The sequence below is a fragment of the Giraffa tippelskirchi genome, chromosome 12 (genome assembly GCF_054371585.1).
Source record: "Giraffa tippelskirchi isolate mGirTip1 chromosome 12, T2T-mGirTip1v1.2.pri, whole genome shotgun sequence".
Taxonomy (NCBI): Eukaryota; Metazoa; Chordata; class Mammalia; order Artiodactyla; family Giraffidae; genus Giraffa; species Giraffa tippelskirchi.
This window is the reverse complement of record NC_137286.1, coordinates 13,052,294-13,075,330: the sequence shown is the minus strand read 5'-3', so window position 1 is coordinate 13,075,330 and position 23,037 is coordinate 13,052,294. Positions and strand designations below refer to the sequence as shown.

At 37.9% G+C, this 23,037-nt stretch overlaps 1 protein-coding gene, 1 long non-coding RNA gene and 1 pseudogene across 7 annotated transcripts in view; 2 read left to right on the top strand and 1 right to left on the bottom strand.

Moving 5' to 3' along the window:
* The window catches only part of TC2N (tandem C2 domains, nuclear), a 41,737-nt gene extending 23,791 nt beyond the window's left edge, over positions 1-17,946 (bottom strand). Inside the window, exons 1-4 of one of the 6 annotated variants that reach the window (XM_081548258.1) lie at positions 17,754-17,874; positions 5,427-5,549; positions 4,876-5,010; positions 3,836-4,069 (exon numbers count right to left, since the gene is read on the bottom strand). In XM_081548258.1, the coding sequence (XP_081404384.1) occupies positions 3,836-4,069; positions 4,876-4,978 (337 nt within the window). In that variant the 5' untranslated portion in view covers positions 4,979-5,010; positions 5,427-5,549; positions 17,754-17,874. The other 5 variants (XM_081548259.1, XM_081548260.1, XM_081548262.1 and 2 more) reach the window with 5 other exon arrangements.
* Positions 2,193-2,497, top strand: LOC145528968 (ribosomal biogenesis factor-like; annotated as a pseudogene).
* On the top strand, positions 13,725-17,856 carry LOC145528970 (uncharacterized). Its single transcript, XR_014070821.1, has 2 exons — positions 13,725-13,910; positions 14,770-17,856. It is a non-coding gene; the product is annotated as an uncharacterized LOC145528970 (long non-coding RNA).
* Positions 17,947-23,037: the final 5,091 nt, after the last annotated feature.

The window sequence follows — 23,037 nt, the reverse complement described above, 5'->3', positions numbered from 1 at the left end:
CAAAATCTCTGTATCAGCCCATCACTCACACATTCATACATACATACAAGAGATACATATATGATTTCTATAATTAGGCACCAAAAATGCTTTATTGACTCATTAAATAAAGTAATTTTCTCTCTGATATGCTAAAAAATCAGATGCATTTATCACCTCTTCATTGAGCCTATAGTTTCAGTGTAAACCAATTTCTCACTCATCCAACTCAAAAAGCAATGTTTTCTAGTGATACAATGAAAAAAAAAAAGACAAAAGAAAAACTATCACATACTGTCAGGTAGGTATTTCCTACTTAGCTTCTGATAATGAAAATAATATATAAAATACCCTATATGTCTAAGAATAGAGAATTTATTAAATACATTTTTATAGTACTTCCATATGATTTATCCTTTACTACTGAGCCATTAAAAATTTCATGATATATGATATGAATAAAACAGATTACAAGGCTATTTATATGATTTACTCCCAATGCTGTTAACAAGTACAAGAGAAAGATCAACTGATGAGGGTATACTGTGAATCAGAACTCTTAGAAACTGTTTTGGACAGACACTGCTGATATGTGCAAAGCAGGGTATCAAAGCTGATATGTGCTAAGCCAGGCTCAGGGTTCATCTTTCTTTGCTTCTTTTAAAAAAGTTATCACTTCTGCCAGACCCAACTCTCCTGTGCATGCGTGGTGTTAAGTCGTTTCAATCGTGTCCAAATCTTTGTGACCCTATGAACTGTAGCCCCTCAGGTTCCTCTATCCATGGGATTCTCCAGGCAAGAATACTGGAGCGGGTTGCCATGCCCTCCTCCAGGGGATTTTCCCAACCCAGGGATCAAACCTGCGTCTCTTAGGTCACCGGCATTAGACAGGCAGGTTCTTGACCACTAACACCACCTGGGAAGTCCAACTCTCCTGTAGATAACTATAATAACCAACCAAAACAAACAAACAAAATACCCTGAAGACACTAAAGAGTGAAAAAAAAGTAGTAAGGACTCTAAACAGCACTTTAGGACAAAGGGGAATGGCCACCAGTTTTTAATGACTTTTAGCCTTTGGGCAGGCCAAAATTGGCACTGTATGGGGGGCAGATAAAATTCCGGTAGAAAATCCAGTCTTTCTGGCCTGAAGAACATAGGGCAGAGTGTAGAGCAACCACAGCTGCTAGAAATAAGGTGGGAATCTTAGAAAGGAGAAAACCCCAAATTCTGTGACTAAAAGTCTGCTCAAATATCTGGCTGATCCCTGAACCACACATGTGTGATACAGACTCCCAATAAGGATTAAAAAAAAAAATACTAAGCTCAGATAACAGCTGCCACCAAAGGCACAGAATCTGCCACACAGTACAACCAGGTTAATTGCCTGCTAAAGTTAAGGAAGGAGGAAGGAAAGCACAAAGGGAGGAAAGGAAGGAAGGGGAAAAAAAACTGTCAAGAGTAATATAACAGATTCCAGAGTCTCCCAGAGAAGGAAATGGCACCTCACTCCAGTACTCTTGCCTGGAGAATCCCATGGACGGAGGAGCCTGGTTGGCTGCAGTCCATGGGGTCGCTAAGAGTCGGACATGACTGAGCGGCTTCACTTTCACTTTTCACTTTCATGCATTGGAGAAAGAAATGGCAACCCACTCCAGTGTTCTTGCCTGGAGAATCCCAGGGAAGGGGGAGCCTGGTGGGCTGCCGTCTATGGGGTCGCACAGAATCGGACACGACTGAAGCGACTTAGCAGCAGCAGCAGCAGCAGCCAGAGTCTCCACAACAAGACATCCAACGTCCAGAATACAATCCAAAATCATTCCACATACAGAGAAATGGGAAAATGTGACTCATTCTCAAAAAAAGACAATCCACAGAATCCAAATCTGGAAGACCCAGATGTTAGAATAGTACACAAAGATGTTAAAACTCAAAGAAATAAAAGAAAATAGGTTCATGATTATTGGGGGTGGGGGCAGAAACCACAGAAAAATAGAAACTATGAAAAGAACCAAATGTAAATATTACAACTGAAAAATATATCTAAAATTAAAAACTCACTGGATGGGCTTAATGGCTGAATGGAAATAATGAAGGAAAGAGACAGTGAACTTGAAAATAGGTCAATATTACCAAACCTTAAGAATACAGAGGAAATGCGTGCATATGGCGTCACCTGGAACTTGAACAGCTGCACGAGGCTATCAGAGACGATGGCCAAGAACAAACTAAGAGGGCAGAAGTCCAGGAACATATTCCAAATAGCCAGCCAAAAAAGCTTTAAGGTTAAAAATAAAGCAAAACCAGCTACCACTAATCTTAACAAGATAAACACTGTGAATGATGAAAAAGCTAACAGAGTGAATAAACCTTTCGGAGATATACAAAAGGAACTTGCACACCTCTTTAAAGGCTTTTCACTTAAACCTCTGCAGAAATAGCTGATTCCTCAGCAGTGTCATGAAAGCAAATTCCAGCTAATGTTGATGAAACTATAAGATTAGTGGTTCAGTTGTAATACACTGACGATGCATCAAATTGCCCCAAAAGAACAATAAATTAAATGTTTTACATAAAAATAAAAGAATAGAGAGGTGGAAAAAAATTGGGGAAATAAAAAGAAGCTTCATAGACAAATAAGACAATATCACAAGGTCCAACATATGTGTAATTGGTATCCCATAAGAAGAGAGAAAGGATGGGGTAGAAAAAGTACTTAGAGAAATACTATAGATCTTGATGGGAGGTTGGATCACACTGGTATATACATTTGTCAAAACTCAACAAACATACACTTACAACTTGAGCAGTTCATTTTGTTTAAAGTTTATGTCAAAAGAAGGAAACTGTAAACAACTGAACTCTAGTAAATGATATATATACTTAAATATTTAGAGAGAAGTGAACTGATGTCTACAATTTACTCTGAAATGCATTCTCCCCCTACCCTCAAAAGAATTACTAATGGTTAAGGAAATGGATAGATAGATATGTGATAAAGTATATATAGTAAAAGTGTTAGTGACAGAATCTATATGGTAGATATACAGGCATTCACCATTAAGTTCTTTCAATTATTCTGTATGTTTGAAATTTTCCATAATAAAAATTTGAGGGAAATAAACCATTGTAACTGTTTCAATGAACTAAAACAAACTATTTCTAAAATACAAGTTACATGTTGCTTCCTTTTATCTTCCTTAGTCCACTGGCCTCTAGAATATCAGCCAATGAATTCAGCCGATAAATCTACCTCATTCAAGTGGCTATTTAGACTGGGAAGCATATTTAGACTGAGAAGTATAATAATGAAAAAGAAGGGAAGGGAGAAAGACTACTTCATTGCTTCCTTATTTCTCTTTACACTAAAATTTAGAAAATAATATTTCCTATATTTATTGACCAAAACCAGAACAATTTCTCTATTTTTTTCTTTCTAAATGTGTGAAGGATAACTGATATATTACAATTATATTACTCCTTTAAACAAGAATACTAGGGTGGGTTGTCATACCCTCCTCCAGAGGATCTTCCCGACCCAAGGATCAAACCTCCGTCTCCTGCATTGTCAGGTGGGTTCTTTACCACTAGTGCCACCTGCAAAGCCCTAAAAAAGGCCAATTCTACACACAAATGTGTCGATTGGTGTCAGATATCATAATGGGACTTTTCAAAAACACTGTGCACTGAATTCCTCTACAGAAGGAGCAAGGCATTTAAAAAAATGAAATGTCAAATTTGTACACAAAGATATTTTATATCTTTATATATCTATAAAAGGGCAAATTAAATAAAAGCAATAACAACATTTAAATGTTGCATGTTGATTTTTAAATCCTGCCATTTTATTGTTTACCTTCTAGTTCTTCCAACTGTGAAGGAGTTCCTTGCGTCCTGGGCTGAATATAAGATAACTTAAACCTGGGCACCACAAATGGTACTTCTTTGCCATCAGATGGTAACTTGGAAAGTAAATAATCCTCAGTACAGCCAACCTGAGGCTTTACAGAAACAGAAGTCAATGGGGGTATAGAGATAGCAGTATTTTGACTATGTGATACCGCTGCTTTAAAGTCTCTTTCCACAGATACTGCATAGAAAAGAAGAGAAAAGAAAAGAGAAAAAAATCACAAATATGCATGGAGATTTATGCATATGATAATCTAAACCTAACATGCTTTGGTACTTATTTAACCATTTTAAAAGAAACTGTTGACACATAAACTACTTTTGGGTCTTATCAAGCACTCTGGAATCTACATTAATTCTGCCTAGCCAATATTTGAGAAGTTAATATACTACTACCAAAATGTATTAACTTATCATAATGGTAAAAGCAGTTTCTAAAGAATCTCATTTCCACAAAAGAGTTCATAGATGGAAAACAGGCTAATTTTGTAGTTTCACAGTGCTTTCAAATAAATATTAATCTAGTCATTTAAATAAAAATACTGTCAACAAAACAATTCTTATTGTTAATACTAATGGTTAATTTCAGCCTTAAATACCAAAAGCTACTTTGAAAAGAAGCTAAAGGTCTCCACGTCTACAAAAAAAAATCTTTACTAAACCACAAAATAAAATTTACTTTGACCCTAGTATAATAAAAACTCCCCTGTGCTAGCTTCTGTGACCTCTTTTGTTTATTACCTTGAAAGATATGTGATTCCTAGGCTGTGTGACTTAGGATGAGGAAGTAAGAAACATCTAGAACTAATCTTTATGTATAATTAATACTGTCTATAGACAGAATGAAAGCACAACTACTACTCTGTTGGAATTTATGAAATGTTTTATTGTGAAAAAGAAGCCTTCATACTCAAATATACTAGGAAGCTATGTTTTAGACTAAGAAATATAAGAAAGAACCAAGAAAAATAAAGTTCCAGTCCTAACCTTGAAGGGCTGAGAAAACCCAGGCAATAGCAAGGGAAATCTCCAGGAGTACTTGGTAAGTGTGGCTCTTGATAAAGTTATAGGTTTCTTCTCTATTGGTCATTCATTCATTCACGGAAGGCACGTTTTAAAGCACTGTTCATAAATTGGAAATTGTCTGTATTTAAATTAAAACATTTGCCCAAGTATGTTATTTCCCAAATACTTCTCTCCCTACTTTTGCTCACACTATTTCATCCACCTGTAACACTCATATCTAATCCTCACTTTCTCTTACTTCCTTCTTCCCACTTGGCTTGCTAAAATCCTCTTCAAACTTCCATACCACAGGCCATCTTCTTGTGGTAATGTCCTAGAGTGTCTCCTATGTTGAACTCATCTTTCTCTCCCCTATGCTCCAAGGTACTTTCATACCTAGCTAGTGTGCCTCACATTTATGTTTCTGACCCCCTTGTGAAGTTAAAAAATATGTCTCATTTACATTTATATCACAAAATGCCACAAATAAAGACATTAAATAAATGCTGAAATCAAAAAGAAGCAAAACTCACAGTTGTGTTTTTCTCTTCCACCATAGAAACATCCTCTGCAGCAACTCTTTATAAATTCTGTTGCCATTACATTCAATCTCCAATATCCAGCAAAAGATACAAACTTCCGATTTTAATAGTAATCTGTTGGAAGAATAGAAAACAAGTTAACATGATCATGCATAATGTCATTAGGCATCATTAAATAAATCATATTATCTGTCTTTCTAAAGCATAATGAGGACTCAAAGCAAAAAACAAAAAAAATGTTTAGAGGAAGATAGATTTTTTGTTCCTTTGCATAATTCTATATAACTTAGGTTCCTTCTAAGTTATTAAAATAACATGCTTAAAAATTACTAAATGAACAATCTCAATGTTAAATCTGGAAAAAAATTCCACTCTCAGTTTTCTCTTTCAGCTGATATATCTGAATCAATGTCCAAATAAAATTTGCAAGAATATATGGCATTCATAAAAAGTGTGAGAAAAATTTCACTCCTTCCAAATCAATTCCGTTGGTAATCCAAAGGTCCTATGAGGGCCAATAAACAAACAACTTCATACTTGAAGAGTTAGTTTAATGCAGAGAAGTACACTAACAGAAAAATCTATCTTAAATATACATTAACACATATTCTCTCTCTCTCACACACACCCACCCACCCACACACACATATACACACACACACATGCACATGCATGCTAACTAAACCACAAATAAGATATATTGGAAATAAAGAGAGTCTGTTTTAAATTTACCAGAAACATAAAATGGTATACGAAGCTAACTGCCCACCTTGGCTTCAGTGACTTTGTTCCAAATGCATTCTCCTCATTTACGTCTACTTAAACCGATATTTTTAATGGGAAATTTCAAATGTATACAAGAGGAGACAAAATAGTATAACAAAACCCCTACCACCTAGACTAAACAATGATCAACTTGTGGCAAATCTTAATTCATCTCACTGTTCATTATCTTTTGTTCATCTTTCTATACAATTACCAGTCCTTTTCCTCCTCAGTTTTAGAGGGTAGTCAAATATTTGAGAGACTAAAGCAATGTCCATAATGTAAGTGGTAAACATTCTTCCAGTTTGTCACTGTCTTTTCAATTTGATGATGGTGTTTTCTGCTATGCAAAAAAACAGGAGTGGGAGTGTGTATGTGGATATATAAACAGGCATATATACAAACATACATACATATACAAGTGTGTGAATACTGTACCTCCCAGTAGTGTGTGAACGGGATCCAATGCTATATTCTCTCAATTGACTATCCTAGTATCACAAACACCACTTATTAAAAATTCCATATTTTCTCCACTGATTTTAGGATGCTGATTTTATTACAGACTAAATTTCCACATGCCACTGGGTTTGGGTTTTATAGTTTGTATTCAATTGATTTGTATTCCTGAATCAATACCATATTTTAAAAATTATGGGACTTCCCTTGTGGTCCAGTGGTTAAGAATCTGCCTTTCAATGCAGGGAACGCAGATTCAATCCCTGGTCAGGGAACTAAGATCCCACATGTTGTGAAGCAACTAAACCCATGTGCCGCAACTACTGAGTCTATGTGCCCTAAAGCCCATGCTCTGCGACAAGAAAAGCCCTCAGCTGCAACTAGAGAAAGGGTGCATGCCACAACAAAGACCCAGAGCAGCCAAAAAAAAAAAAAATTATAATGGCTTATGTTTCAATATCCAGGAGAGCTAGCCTTCCATTCTTACTGGTCTTCAATTTCAAAATTTTCCTAGCTATGCTTGCTTGTCTGTTCTTACAAATAAACTTTATAATTTGTCCAGACCTAGGAATAAAAAGGCTGATATTTTTATTGAGATCATGTTACATTTATATATTATTTGAGAAAAAAACTGACTTCTTTAGGATGTAGAGTATTCTGATTCAAAATATCTGTTCAAGTTTATGTTTGTTTCTTTGGGAGTTTTTTATAGTTTTCCCCATAAATTTTGAACTTCTGTTAAGTGTATGCTCATAAAATTTATTTGGCTAAATGGCATCTTTTCTTCCATTATATCTTGTAATTTATTTATTTTTTTTAATTTATACATTTTTTCAAAGGCCCTTCTCAGTCTCAGTTTAGAGGATGAATTCCCTGACAAGCCATATCATACTAATTTTTCTCATCTTTAAGCATCTAGTGAATTTTTGTTTAAATTTTACATTTTTCATGACATTTCATGACAACTGTTCTATCTCCCCTGCTAGAATAAAAACTTTCCAGAAACAATATTGCACTCACTTTTCTACTTAACACTCAGAACCTTGTATGATGCTGGGAATACAGCAGGAACTCAGCAAATATGCAGTTGATAGACAATGAAACAATGTATAATAACTAGGTTATATAAAACCTAGGTTGGGAAGATCCCCTTGAGGAGGAAATGGCAATCCACTCCAGTATTCTTGCCTGGAGAATTCCATGGATAGAAAAGCCTGTTGGGTTACAGTCCACAGGGTCACAAAGAGTCGGACAAGACTGAGTGACTAATACTATATAAAAACTCCTAATATGCTCATCAAACCACATTTCTGGACTTGTCAACTTGCAAATACTTTACATTAATTATGAGGGGAATGTGAGGGGACTGGTTAAAAATGGCTACTGCTTCTGGGGGAAGAGTTTTCAAAGCTGACATGGCCTTGAACCATCCAAAATGAACTGGAGATGAGAGAGGGATTCTTATATAAATAAGAATAATGGAGCTAGAGTTTGTATGACAGACTACTGGAGAGCAGAGACATGTACATAGAAAGAAGTACAAACATCAGTGGAGGGTCCTACTTAAGTATTCAGTAGAGTACTGATCAGAACATGCCTGTAAAGAAACTACACAAGACTGAAGGAAGACCACCAGAAAATGTTACAAAGACCATAACAACCTTTACTAAGGTCAGTAATAAAGCCTGTCCCCACCAACCAAACTGGAAAAACCTCACACAGAACACTGAGTAGAGGACTCAGAGTCTTGCCTCAGTGGTGGGGAAAAAATAGCCCTACATTAGAGACTAGTCTGACCTAACAAATCTTAAAGGCAAGTCTCAAAAGGATCAAACTATTTCTAAGAAACTTAACTATGTTCCAAAGCAGAAAATAATTACAGAAACCTAAACATATATATCACACAAGGTAAAATTTACAATATCTGGTAGCAACCAATAAAAAATTACCAGACATACAAAGAAGGGGAAAAAAATAATGCAGAGAAAAATCCATCAATTGGAACCAATACAGAAATGAAGTGAACAGTTAAGGACCTCAAAACAGTTATAAGTGATTCTATATGTGCAAAAATTAAGTAAAACCTTGGAAGAATCAAAAAAAGACACCAACCAACTTCTAAAGATGAAAACAATAATGTCTGAGATGGAAAAAATACTGATGGGATTAATACAGCAGATTAGATACTGCAAAAGATACAATAACCACAGCAATGAGACCCCAAATGAAATACAAACAGGAAAAAAATGAATAAAAACAAAATGAAAAGCATATCTCAGACCCATGAAACAATTTCAAGAAGCCTAATATACTTGTGTTGAAATTCATGACAGTAATGGGGAGGCAGGAAAAAATTTTTTAAGAAATAATACTAAAATTTTCCAAATATGAGACCTACAAAGCTCAGATCTAAGAAACAACAAACAGTAAGCTTAGAAACTATGAAGAAAATTATGCCAAGGTACATCATATTAAAATGGCTCATACATCCAATAAAAGGCTTATGTATAATATATTTTTTAAAACTATTACAACTTAATAATAAAAAGAAAAGTAACCCAATTTAAAAAGGATTTGGACAGACACATCTCCACAAAAAATATACAAATGGCCAAAAAAGTACATTAAAAACATGTTCAACACCATAATTCATTAAGGAAATGCAAGTTAAACTACAATGAGATAATATTACACACTTGTTAGAAATAATGAAATTGCAAAGACCGAGTGTTCCAAGCATGTGGAACAAACAGAACTCTCATTTTCAACTGGTGGGACTATAAAATGGTTTGGTAATTTAAGTTAAACATACAGCTACCAAATGATCCAGACATTTCATTCCTAGGTATTTATTCAAGAAAAAAGAAATTTTATATCCATACAAAGACTGATACATTAGTGTTCACAGAAGCTCTATTTGAATAGCCAAAACATAGAAATTATCAAATATCCATCAACAGATGCATAAACAATTGGGTATACCTGGATAACTCATCTGTGGATTGGTGTCTTTCCACCTGTACCGGTAGACTTTCCAGTACTAAATTCTCATTCATTATCTCTTTAAACGTGGTTTTTGCCCATTCTCTATTTCTTTGCTTTCAGGAACTCCCAATCACTAAACTTTCTTAACTTCTTGTTCTGATTATTCTAATTTTAATGTATCTTAATCTCTTTCATATCTTCCATTTCTGTATCTTTGAGCTGTATTCTGAATGATTTACTCTCATCTATACTCCAGTTCATTCATTCTCTCTTGGGGTTTGCCTAATTGCCTAATCTGTGGTTAAACTTAACAAATGAGTTTTGAGTTTTTATTACTGCATTTTTAATTAATAGAAATTACATTCAGTTTCTTTTTCAACAGGTTTGGTACCTTTTCAGATTCCTGCTCCCTGCATATATTTTCAATTGTGACTTTTATTTACTTAAATCATGGTTAGTTTAATAATCAATAACTAGTAATTACAATACATAAGCATTTGCAAGTTTTCCTCTAATTGTCCACTGTTTTTGCTGATTCTTGCTCAGGTTGTCTTATCTCCACTTGGTTATCTTTTACAGATTATCTATTGACCTCAAAACTTAACCGGCAGAACTTTTTTAAGCCAAAGATGAAAGTATACTCCTACAGAGAATTTGCATTTGTATATTATATCATTTTAAATTCATGTCTTGACATATAACTTGATTTTAAAATGAGCAAAGGATGTGAACAGACATTTCTCAAAAAAAAAAAAGAAAAATACAGCTAATAAACACATGGAAAGGTGCTCAACATCATCAGTTATTAGGGAAATGCAGATCAAAATCTCAATGAGATACCTCTTCACAGACACTAAGATAGCTATAATCAAAAAGACAGAGAAAAGTAAGTCTTGGTGAGGATGCAGAGAAACTAGAACCCTCATACATTGTCGGTAGGTGTAGCTGCTTTGGAAAACAGTTTGGCAGTTCCTCAAAGCAAATACAGAATTACCATATGACCTAGCATTTCATACTTGTAGGTAAGTGGAGAATGAAAATATATTTTCTATGAGAATGGAAAACATATTTCCATACAAAAACTTGTATGCAAATATTCCTAAGAGCCAAGAAGTGGATATAACCATCAACCAAGGAATGGGAAAACAAAGTGTGGTATTATCCATACAATGGAATATCAGTCAGCCATTAAAAAGAATAAAGTACTGATTCATGGTAAACATGAATAATCCTTGAAACAATTATGCTAAGTGAAATAAGACACAAAAGGCATATTATATGATTTCATTCATATCAAATGCCCAGAATAAGCAAATCACACAGACAAAAGTAGATTAGAAGTTGCCAAGGGTTGGGGGAAAAGAAGGATATGGGGAATGACTATCAATGGTATGAGGTTTTTTTCTGGGGGTAATAAAAGTGTTCTGGAATTAAGATACTGATGATGGTTATACAACTTTGTGGATATATGAAAACCCACTGAATTATACACTCTCAAGGGTGAATTTTATGACATATGTATATATGTAAAGAAAAAAAGATTTTTAACAATTCACATATTGAAATTTTTTAGACCACCAAAGTGACGTGTACTTCCCCCATGATCTGATAGTTTTGACTGCCCAAGGACAGGTTTTTTTCCCACTTCTGTTTCACTTGGCATCGAGACAACTTTCCTTGCAGATCCCTGAAGGAAGTTTCATCTTTTCCATGACATCACAGACCTTTGGGATCCCAGAATTATGGGCAGAAGTCTCTATGTTAGCTAACCATGAATGAGCCCTGGACTGACTTCTAACTATGCCTCCAACCCTACAAATCTACCAAATTCTTACTCAAATATAATCAAGTTCCCCCAGTTTAGAAAATACCCTCAAAGCAAATAAAGCTCAAGGGCTCCTACAGTCTTAGATTTCCAGCTTTCTCTTAGATTTTGGCATATAAAATCCTAAATAACTTAAAAAAAAAATTTTTTTTAATACAGCTATTCTTAGCTATTTTCAGTGTGAAGGTTTTTCCAAATGCCTTAACTATATTCCAAAAGTGAAAATCCAATATTTACTTTTCAAGTTAAAGTTAACTCCAGTGAGTTAGGACAGGATTTGCAAAAACTAAAGACAGCCTGATATAATCCACAATAAAGTAGCTTCGGAAGTACTTGTGACCTTGGGTGACTATAGCAGATATTTAAGACTTAAATAACATATTTCTATATACTCTGATGTAAAGTTTACTTTAGAAAAACCATTAAACATTAATTTGAGTCCTAAAAGAAGCGTGGGTAGGTGACTTGTCTTTTAGGTATGGAGGCTCTTTATACAGCTAAGTAAAAGTAAGATTGCAGCAAGGATACACAAAGAGACCAATAAAAGGATAGCCCAGAAACATGTGACATATGTATGGAAAGTTGACATACAACACTTATAGATTATTGAAAGGAAAAACAGAATATTAAATAAATGATGCTGGGAAGAGCGGATTACCCATATGGAAAAAAAAATGAAACTGGATTCCTACTTCACACCACATAAAAATCAATTTCACATGGACTAAGGACACAACTATGAAAGGCAACCTTTTAAAGCTTTTAGAAGAAAATATTAGACTATATCTTTATGATCTGAGGGAAAGGAAAGATTTGTTAAACAAGATGTCAAAAGAGCAAACCATAAGGAAAAGCTTGACATATTCAACCACGTTAAACTACAAAATGAATGTGTCTGTCAAAAGCACTATAAAGAAAGTAAAAGACAAACTACTCACTAGAAAAAAGCTATTTGCCACAAGCATAACTGATAAGAGATTAGTATCCAGAAAATGTATATAATATATATGCCAGAAATCAACTTTTAAAAGACAAAAATTTTAACACAGGCAAAAAACAGAAACAGCCATCCCATACATCCATAACTAAGGAAATGTAAATTAAACCTCACTATTTCTCACCTACCAAATGGGTGAAAAGAAAAAATTCAGATTATTACAAATGTACAAATGTCTCAAATGTTGTTGAGAAAGGAAACAAAGTGAATACTTAACACATTGCTTGTCAGAGTATGAACTGTTATAAAGCAATTCAGTATTATCTAGCAAATCTGAAGATCTACAACTCTACTCTGAGGCAAAAAAGCACAGGAAATTCTTACACATGGACACAGAGAAACATGAATAGGTACTGTAATAACAAAGTAGCTTTTAATGGCAAAAAGCAAAATCAGATTTTAATATGAAGACTGAAAACACCCTAAAATATCCATCAACAGGAGGATGGATAAACAGTTGTAAATTCATATAGTGGAGTGCTATGCAGCAAAAAAAGGAAATTAACTATAACACAACATAGATGAATCTCACAAATACAATTTTGTGCTCCCCCAAAACACGAAACTGAACAGTACATTACTTATGAATACCTATTTATGTAGTAAAACTACACAAAAATTCAAGGAGCATAGCAAGAGAAAGACATGATCAAGGAGAAAGATACAATTATGGTTAAAAAAATATGTATTAGTCTATAGCATGATATAGGTACAGGGCATCTATTTTATCTGTAGTCTCTAAACCTGTAGATACTTATGAATACCTACTTATGTAATAAAACTATACAAAAAGTCAAGGAGCATAGCAAGAGAAAGACATGATCAAGGAGAAAGATACAATTATGGTTAAAAAAATATGTATTAGTCTATAGCATGATATAGGTACAGGGCATCTATTTTATCTGTAGTCTCTAAACCTGTAGATGTATCAAAAGTAGTATTTTGCACATATGAAATAATTTTCATTTAAAAATTAAGCAAGCACATGGCTGTGGTATAAATTATGAAAATACATAAAACTATATGAAGAAAATAAAAATTAACAATAATCCCATCATCCTGAGATAACAGCAATACTTAAATAAACATACTTAAATGATGTGTTTTCTTCTACTCTCTAGTTTGTTTTGTTTTGTTTTGGCTTTGGCCTTGGCCCTGCAGAGCTTACAGGGTTCTAGTTCCCTGACCAGGGATCAAACCCATGCCCCCTAATGTGGAAACACGGAGTCCTAGCCAGTGGATCACCAGGGAATTCCCATTCTTCTATTTTTACTCTTTTTTTTTTTTTTTTACAGTTTTATTGAGGTGCTGACTTAAGTGAATTGCACATATTTAAAATGTACAATTACATGAGTCAGGCATATGTATACAGAAACAGAAACATCTTTACAATCAAGAAAATGAACATACCCATGAATACATTCATGAGACAGGGAAGCCTGGCGTGCTGCAGTTCAAGGGTCGCAAAGAGTCGAACATGACTGAGCAACTGAACTGAACTGACTGATTAATAAATTCACCCTCCCTGAAAGTTACCCCCTTTACATCCATCCCCTTTTCCTTCCCTTGCTGTCCCCTACCCTCAGGTAACCATTGATCTGTTTTCTATTACTTTAGTTTGTCGTTTCTAGAGTTTTGTCAGGTATAGTTTGGGCATAACTTATTCATATGCTTCACTTTAGTAGATACTGCCACCAGTTTACACTTCTACCAGCAGAGTACGAGAGTTCCAGTTGTTCCACATACTTATCAACACTTGTTTGCCTTTTCCATTTTTAGCCATTTTTTTCATATCCTAAGAAAAATACACATAAAATTACTGCCTGAACAAAAAAATTAAACTCTCAATGAAGACTGAAGTTAAACTCAGAAATTTTCATCTAAGAGCATTTTCCCTTGCTGCTACTGCTGCTGCTACGTCGCTTCAGTCGTGTCCGACTCTGTGCGACCCCATGGACTGCAGCCTACCGGGCCTCTCCGTCCATGGGATTTTCCAGGCAAAAGTACTGGAGTGGGGTGCCATTGCCTTCTCCGGCATTTTCCCTTAAATGCATGATAATAACAGAAGCAAAGGCCCTAACTGGTGTATGCCTCATGAATTCCGATTCAGCCAAAATGTCTGATACCTACATAAGATTTTTAGAAGAGTCATTGAGATACACATTAGAAAAATCACATGACTTAAAAGTTATTGTTCAGTCACTCAGTCGTATCTGACTCTTTGTGACCCCATGGACTGCGCACGCCAGGCTTCCTTGTCCGTCACTATTTCCCAGAGCTTGCTCAAACTCATGTCCATTGAGTTGGTGCTGCCATTCAACCATCTCATCCTCTGTTGTCCCCTTCTCCTGCCTTCAATCTTTCCCAGCATCTGGGTCTTTTCTAACAAGTCAGCTCTTCACATCAGGTGGCCAAAGTATTGGAGGTTCAGCTTCAGAATCAGTCCTTCCAATGAATAGTCAGGGTTGATTTCCTTTATACTATTCATGAGGTTCTCAAGGCAAGAATGCTAAAGCAGTTCCAAGGAACAATGCACTCTCAAGAGTCTTCTCTAACACCACAGTTCAAAAGTATCAATTCTTTGATGCTCAGCCTTCTTTATGGTCCAACTCTCACATCCATACATGACTAATGGAAAAACCATAGCTTTGACTATATGAATCTTTGTTGGCAAAGTAATGTCTCTGCTTTTTTTAATATGCTAAGTTGGGAGCATCTAAATACTAGAACTCAGGTGAAATACAATTCAACAGTTTGTTAAAATGTGACTTTAACACTGACAACAACATCTGAACTCAACAGATCAAAATACCACTAAAATAGTGTTCATAATTTGAATTGGGGGATTAAATATTTTCTATTCAATATGCTCAGATACTTGCTCTCAGCTACTACTTAACCAGCAGACAGGAACCATGCTGGGAGAGGCTCTTTAATATAATTGTATCCTATTGGCCTTATATTCTTTCCAATCTGACCATAAACTCCCCTATACTCTACTACCCTATCACTTCTTCAAATCTTTGTGTCTCAAAATAAGGATTCCACACTCACTATCTTTATTTCTTCATCTTCTATTTACTCCTCAAAGTCATTCAAATTTAGCTTCCATCTTTATCTTTTTATTGGGTTGGCCAAAAAGGTCCTTCAGATTTTTCTGTAAGATACGGAAAATCTCAAAATTTTTGGCCAACCCAATATTTAAACTATGCTTGTTGAGTTCAATGACAGCCTTCTAACTACCAAAGCCAACAGGCACGTTATCAGTTCCTATCTTCCCGATTGCTCTATCTCATTTGACTCTAAAATAGATTTCCATCCTTTATTAAAACTCTTCCCTCTCCTGGCTTCTATGACACCACTGTCTGTTAATTTGCTTCCTTCTTTCCTGAACTTGCCTCCTTGGTCTCCTTGGCTGTCTCTACCCATCACTTAAGTACTGGTATTTTCCATCCTTGGTCTTCCTCTTTTTTTTTTTTAATTCTACTTACTTGAATCATTTCTTCCACTCTCACAAGATTAAGTATCACACATCCATGGGTGGTTTCCAACACTCACAACTCTGATCCTGACTTTAGAAAATCTCAGTACCAATATACCTAACTGCCAACTAGACAGCTCTGCCAAAAGTCCTACAAGAATCACAAGCTCGTTTTCTCTCAACCTGAATTAGTCCCTCAATCTGTTAGTTTTATTTGTGAATACACAATTGTAATTCAAGTGGAGCCAATAAAATATAAGAGGAACCTAAAATTTTTGTTTCTTGACGAGTTTTTAAAAAAGAGCAAATTTTTATGAAGGCTTTTCCCTCCAGACTCAAAGTCATTAGCAAAAGTTACAAAATATATGATAAAATACCTCAAATCCCAGTTCTCAAAGGCAATCAATATTAATATTTTCTTCCAGAAACAGCAATTTTTAACCTTGAAAAAGTCACATATCAAAATATTGAACTGGTAAGTAGGAAGTGTTGTTACTGTTAACTCTTAATATTTCCAGGCTACTTGTAACAGTATTAATCAGGGAAAACACCTCTATCAAACAACCTACTTGGAGGAAAAATCAGTATATTTTAAAAATGAAAGCAACTCTTTTACATGCTGTATTTTAAAGCAGTGGTCCCGAACTTTTTGGCATTTTTTGGCACTAGTGACCAGTTTGGTGGAAGAGAATTTTTCCAAGGAGGTGGTGTGTTGGCGGGGTGGGGAGGGGAGCGGGCGGGGCGCGAGGGGGGTGCCTCGGATGGTTTTGGAATGATTTAAGCATATTACATTTATTGTGCACTTTATTTCTATTATTATTACATCAGCTCGACCTCAGATCATCAGGCATTAAATCTCAGAGGTGGGGGGACTCCTAAAGGAATCAATCAGCGTTTTTTGGCTCGGCATCTATCTTACCTATACCTACCATCTGTGTGCCATATAGCCACGATTCATGCGTAGTATTTTCTTGATTTAAAGAAAACCGTAGTAAAGAAACAAGAAGAAAGAACTGGAGGAGATAGAAGCCAAATCTAAAATCTAGCTAAGTAGATAATTCATATTTTCCAAAATTCAAAGCAAAGTGATATTTACCACCCCTCCGCGGATTCAGTTTCAGAAACATCACAGATGGAAACAATTCTCTAACCAGTTCTCATCAGTTTCTCCAGGTAAAAGAAAAGCCTTCTCTTCCGTCTTAACCCAGAGGCCACCCAACCCCACCCCAGCCCCTGCTCCCAGAGCTGGTGGTTGGAAGTGCGCGCCCAGGGCAGGGAGTAGGGCGCGCTGCCGGCCCCGCCAGTGCTGGTGTCTCCCCTCCGTCCGGCCCGGGGGGTCCCAAGGAGGAGACCCGTGAACCCAGCGGACCCACAGCCCCCAGTGCTCCACAGGGCGACTCCCTGCCCTCCAGGCCTCAGAGATCCCGCTTGTCGAGGAAACTTCCCTCAGGCCTGAGGAGAGCTGGCGTCGCTGAGGAAACTCAGGTACAGTCCCCCGAGCCCCGAAATAGTGAGACTTTTTTTTTTTTAAGTTAAAGGAGACCAAACCCTACAAAACAATTGCTCCACACACAGCCTCCAGAGGCTGCGGGTGAGGGGGCTATTCAGCCGCCGGCGAGTCCCACCTGGTGGGCCCAGCAACGGCCGCTCGGAGCCACACAGCTCACCGGGGAAACGTCCGCGACCCCACACCTGACCCCCCTGGCTCCCTCCCCCGCCGCGGACCCGGGGTCTCCACGCTTCGCTCTCGGGGAGTCCCCGCTTCACACGCCGCTGAGGCAGTGCCGCGCGGCCGCAGCCGGTTACCTGCTCGAGGTAGTGGGCGCTCTGGCGTCGCCGCCCGCGGGAACCGTGATTCGGGTCACCTCGCGCGGCCGCGCCCCGAGGCCCCGCCCCCGTCCCCTGAAGACCGCCCCGCCCTCTCTCCAGGTCCGCCCCACCTGACCCGAGGTGCGCGCCGAAGGCGCGGCATGGGGCGTGGCCGTCCGTCGCTGTACCTGAGCGCCAGGGGCCTGCGCCCTCGGCTCCTCCCCTCCTCGCCTGTCCCAGCACAGTTCTCAGATGCACCCTCTGGAAGGGTCTAAGATGAAGCCAGGCAGGGTTTGGAGTGTGTTGAGGGATCAGAAGGATTTAGTGGGAATGCCACTCGCCTAACGAACTTCCCTGAATAGGGAAGGAAGGAGCAAATTCTCTTGCCAGAAGATACTTCTGCAAGTAGAGAAACTTCTTGGAAGCCAGGAAACTTTTGTTTGTGTTACTGGTCTTTAGTGTTTATATCCTATTTAAAAAGTCTTGAGGATCAGCTCACAACTCTTCACTTTTATGACTTTACGTTTCCTACTGCTTTATCTGGTGGCTCAGCGGTAAAGAATCTGCCCGCAATGCGGAAGACAGGGGTTCCATCCCTGGGTTGGAAAGATCCCCTGGAGAAGGAAGTGGCAACCCACTCCTGTATTCTTGCCTGGAAAATCCCATGGACAGAGAAGCCTAACATGGGGTTGCAAAGAGTCAGACATGACTGAGCATGCATACACTGCTTTACCAGCAGCAGGTACCTTGGAAGGAATCCCAGAGGTATCCATTACTTATCCTGCCCCATTCTATGCTAGAATCCCATCTGGCACACTTTGGCACAGTTGGCTGGCCCTCTTCTTTTTTGCCTTCCTTTCTGGGAATCTCTGTTCTTGGAAAGTTGTTGAATGAATTCCTAGATTATCTGTTGATGAATGGCTAAGTTTTGAGAGGCTGATGGATTGTAAATTGAAGTTCAGTTCAGTTCAGCTGCTCAGTTTTGTCTGACTCTTTGCGACCCCGTGGACTGTAGCACACCAGGCTTTCCTGTCCATCACCAATTCCCAGAGCTTGCTCAAACTCATGTCCATAGAGTCGGTGACGCCATCCAACCATCTCATCTTCTGTCATCCCCTTCTCCTCCTGCCTGCCATCTTTCCCAGCATCAGGGTCTTTTCCAGTGAGTCAGTTCTTGGAATCAGGTGGCCAAAGTATTGGAGTTTCAGCTTCAGCATCAGTCCTTCCAATGAATATTCAGGACTGATTTCCTTCAGGATGGACTGGTTGGATCTCCTTGCTGTCCAAGTGACTTTCAAGAGTCTTCTCCAACACCACAGTTCAAAAGCATTGAATAAAGGTAATCATTTTCTTTCTGGAGATCAGTCTTTCTGAAAATGGGTTCTGTTCATTTCCAGGATCTAGATGCTAGAGTGGGAGTTAGGGTTGGGTGGGGGTGGGGAGGAGGACGCCTTGATCCTGAAAACAAGTTAATCTGGAGAAAGAGAGAATATAGCTTCTCTCCTTGAGCTGACAGGGCTTTCAAGGCTTAAGAACTGTGCTTTACTTTGTATCATCCTGTATTTCTCAAGTTTATTTGATCTGAGGAGTGGCAGAATATGCCACCCCAAAATATTTGCACACTTTGGCATAAAGATTATTTTGAGGCACTGAGAATCAGCAGTTGGAAGGAGGGTACTCTCAACTTCCTTTTTCTTTCCGAAAGCAGGGAATGAAACTCCCAGGTGAACAACGTCCTCCCTATACCATGAGGAAAGAAAAAGGCTTATCACCAGGGATGAGAGTCAAGGATGGGGGAAGTCTACACAAAGAAAGCTTTTTAAAGTAACCTTTATCTTTATATTCACTTCTCCACTATTAACTGCCCCGGCTCAAGTCCCTTTGTTGCCCCCCATTTTTGCTCCTTACTACTCTGTGTCCAATTTAGTATATAACTAAGTGTTTAGCTCTAACTGCTTCTTTGGGTTTTCACTTTCCTGTGGGTGCACCCATGAATATGTAAAAAAAAATCAGTGTGCTTTGCTCCTGTTTATCTGTGTCAATTTAATTCTCAGTTCCAGGTAGAAACCCTAAGAGTGTAAAGTTTTTGCCTTCCCTTCACACAGCTCTCTTCTTGAGAAATGCCAGTTAGCATCCTGGGGCCTCAATGTCTCAGCAAACACACTTTGATAAACACTGCTTCAAAGTCCTGGAATAGTCACTTCAGTAATTTTTCATTCTATTACAAATGTTTGCAGAGTTCTGTACTCTTTACACAAAGCTTTCACATGAATCATCTCATTTAAGCCTCACAATTGTGATGTAACTGTTATTATACTAGTTTTACAGCTGAAAATATTGAGGGTCAAACAAGCAGTAGTTACTCAAGTATAGAGTCTAGATTGACTCTGAACTTCAGACTCCAAGGCTTTAAAAATATGTATTATATAAAGTGTGTAGATAATGTGCTCTATTTAAGGATCAAATGATTCTGTGTGTATGTGACTTCACACACACACATATACACACACACATATACTTTCTCTCTCATTTGACGCTTAAGTAGAGTACTTCCTTGGTTGGAAATCTCTGGATTCATGTGTTACTTTTCCAGGGCAAGGACCTTTACCTATCTTTTATTCCCTGCAGCACCTGACATCATAGTGTAGGGCACAGAAGTGTCACTTATATGTGCTGGACAAACAAAGAGTGACTGGTGGGGACTTCCCTGATGGTCCAGTTCATTTCAGTTCATTCGCTCAGTCGTGTCACTCTTTGTGACCCCATGGACTGCAGCATGTCAGGCTTCCCTGTCCATCACCAATTCCCAGAGCTTGGTCCAACTCATGTCCATTGAGTCGGTGATTCCATCCAATCATTTCCTCCTCTGTCATCCCCTTCTCCTCCTGCCTCCCAGCATCAGGATCTTTTCCAATGAGTCAGTTCTTGGAATCAGGTGGCCAAAGTATTGGAGCTTCAACTTCAGCATCAGTCCTTCCAATGAATATTCAGGACTGAGTTCCTTTAGTATTGATGGTTAAGAATTTGCTCTGTAATGCAGGTGATGCTCCCACATGCCACAGAGCAACTAAGCCTGTGTATTGCAACTACTGAGCCCATGTGCCACAACTACTGAACCCTGTGTGCCACCAATAGAGAGTCTGTGCACTGCAATAAAAGATCCTGGGTGATGCAATGAAGGTCCTGTGTGCCTCAACTAAGACTGGGTACAGCCAAATAAGTAAGCAATCAATATAATATTTGAAAAAAAGAGTGAATGGTGAATGAATGCGCAATAGTCCTTCCTGAGCTGGATGGGGTATTTGGTTCCCTGATGAACAACCTTAGCAACCTCCTCACTGATGCAGAAGTCCCCAAACTTCTTTGGGTTTTCAAACAAGAGCTCCCCAAATTACTCCTAATTTTCTTCCATCTAAAAAGGCTTCTTAGAAGAACTTACTCAGCTGACAGATATAGTTTGTTGAAAACAACAAAACCAGTTCCTTTGTTTTCTTTGAAATGTTCCCCCTTCCTGTTCTGCTTTCAGAGGCAACAAATGGAGGATATGGTACACCTTTCTCTGTGACCTTGTGTTCCCTCTTCCCATAGAATGATGGTGTTTGCAACATTCTGAGTGGTTTTTTTTTTTTTTACTGTTTGTTTTTTTAATGTTAAACATAAATGCTTTTAATGTTTAATGTCCTTTTATTTGAGGCAGATATAAGGAGAAACAGATTTAGGTTGACGTGGATAACACAGCTGCCTAGACTTTGCTATGCGTACTATTTCATTTGATAGGGACAAATCACTTAATCCCTGTCCTAATCCCTCTTCATTCTTCCTTCATTTAGTGCAGTTTATAAATGCTGTATGATTCAGTCCAGCCCTACATTTCCAGTCTCCCCTAAAACTAACCCCACCACACATTTTTGACCTTCTGAATTAATTGAAATTCCCTAAGTTGCCAAATTTGCACTACTGTTCTCTTTACTTCCATTTTATGTGTATCAACTGATAAGTTCATGTTCATTCAGTATCACTTCTTCTGGAAGATGAAACTCCACAAAACCCATCTGAGAGTGAATTAGGTGCCCTTCCTCAACATTTCCTTCATAATCCATTCATATCTGTATCATGGCCCCTACTCAGTAACTGTGATTATTGGCTTTTCCCCTTTTTTCCTATCAAACTCTTTCTATGTGAGTTACCAATAAACGGAAATTATAACCCACCTCCTCTTGAGCACATACCCATAGCTCCTCACATAGCAGCACTCAAATATTCATTGAATGAATGAAAAGCAAATCTTTGAAAGAATGTGAATTCCTAGAGCACTTGTAAAATAATTTCACAAATATAATGGTCATATGAACACAGTGAGGGTGGCATACAGATTTCTGCTTCCCTCCAAATTATTTCCTTCTCATGTTCTGCCTTAGAAAAACATAACAGCAGAAACCTCTACATATTCATTCTTTCATTTATTCACTTGTTCAACAAACTTTCTTGAGTGCTTGAAGTATATCAAGTACAACCCTAAGCATTTGCTTCAGGGAGAAAGTGGCATTTCAACAGAGTCACGGATGGTCATCAAACCTTAATTCCTTCTTGTGGCCTCAGAGCTAAACTTCATTGTCCATTCTCCTTGCATCTAGGTAAAGTCATATGACCAGTCCTCATCCATGGAATTTGGAGTTTCGCTTCTGGACCTACACAATTAAAAACCAGGAGTCTCTCTCCTTCTTTCCATCCCTTGACCACTTTAGACCCCTTTTAAACCATTACTAACCATGGCATCACTGATTCAACGGACACAAGTTTGAGCAAACTCCAGGAGATAGTGAAGGACAGGGAAGCCTGGCGTGCTACAGTCCATGTCCACAAAGAGTCAGACATGACTGAGCAACTGAATAGCAACAACCATCACTAAAGCTAATAATGCAACCAGATGGAAGAAGTCCTGGTTTCTGATTGACTCTATGGAACAAAGCTCCACCCACCTCCCACTGATCTTGATTGGATTGTGATATGAATGAAAAACAAACTTTTTTGTGTGTAAACTACTAATATTAAGGTATTTTTTCTCCAGCTAGCTTTACCTACCCTGATTAACATTGCCATACATGACAATATATAGATTACATAAAGCACTAGAAAACATCTTATCCTACTCCAGGCCTTGATTGAAAGTGAAAGTGTTAGTCGCTCAGTCATGTCTGACTCTGCGATCCCATGGACTGGATTCTGACAGGCTCCTCTGTTCATGAGATTCTCCAGGCAAGAATCCTGGAGTGGATAGCCA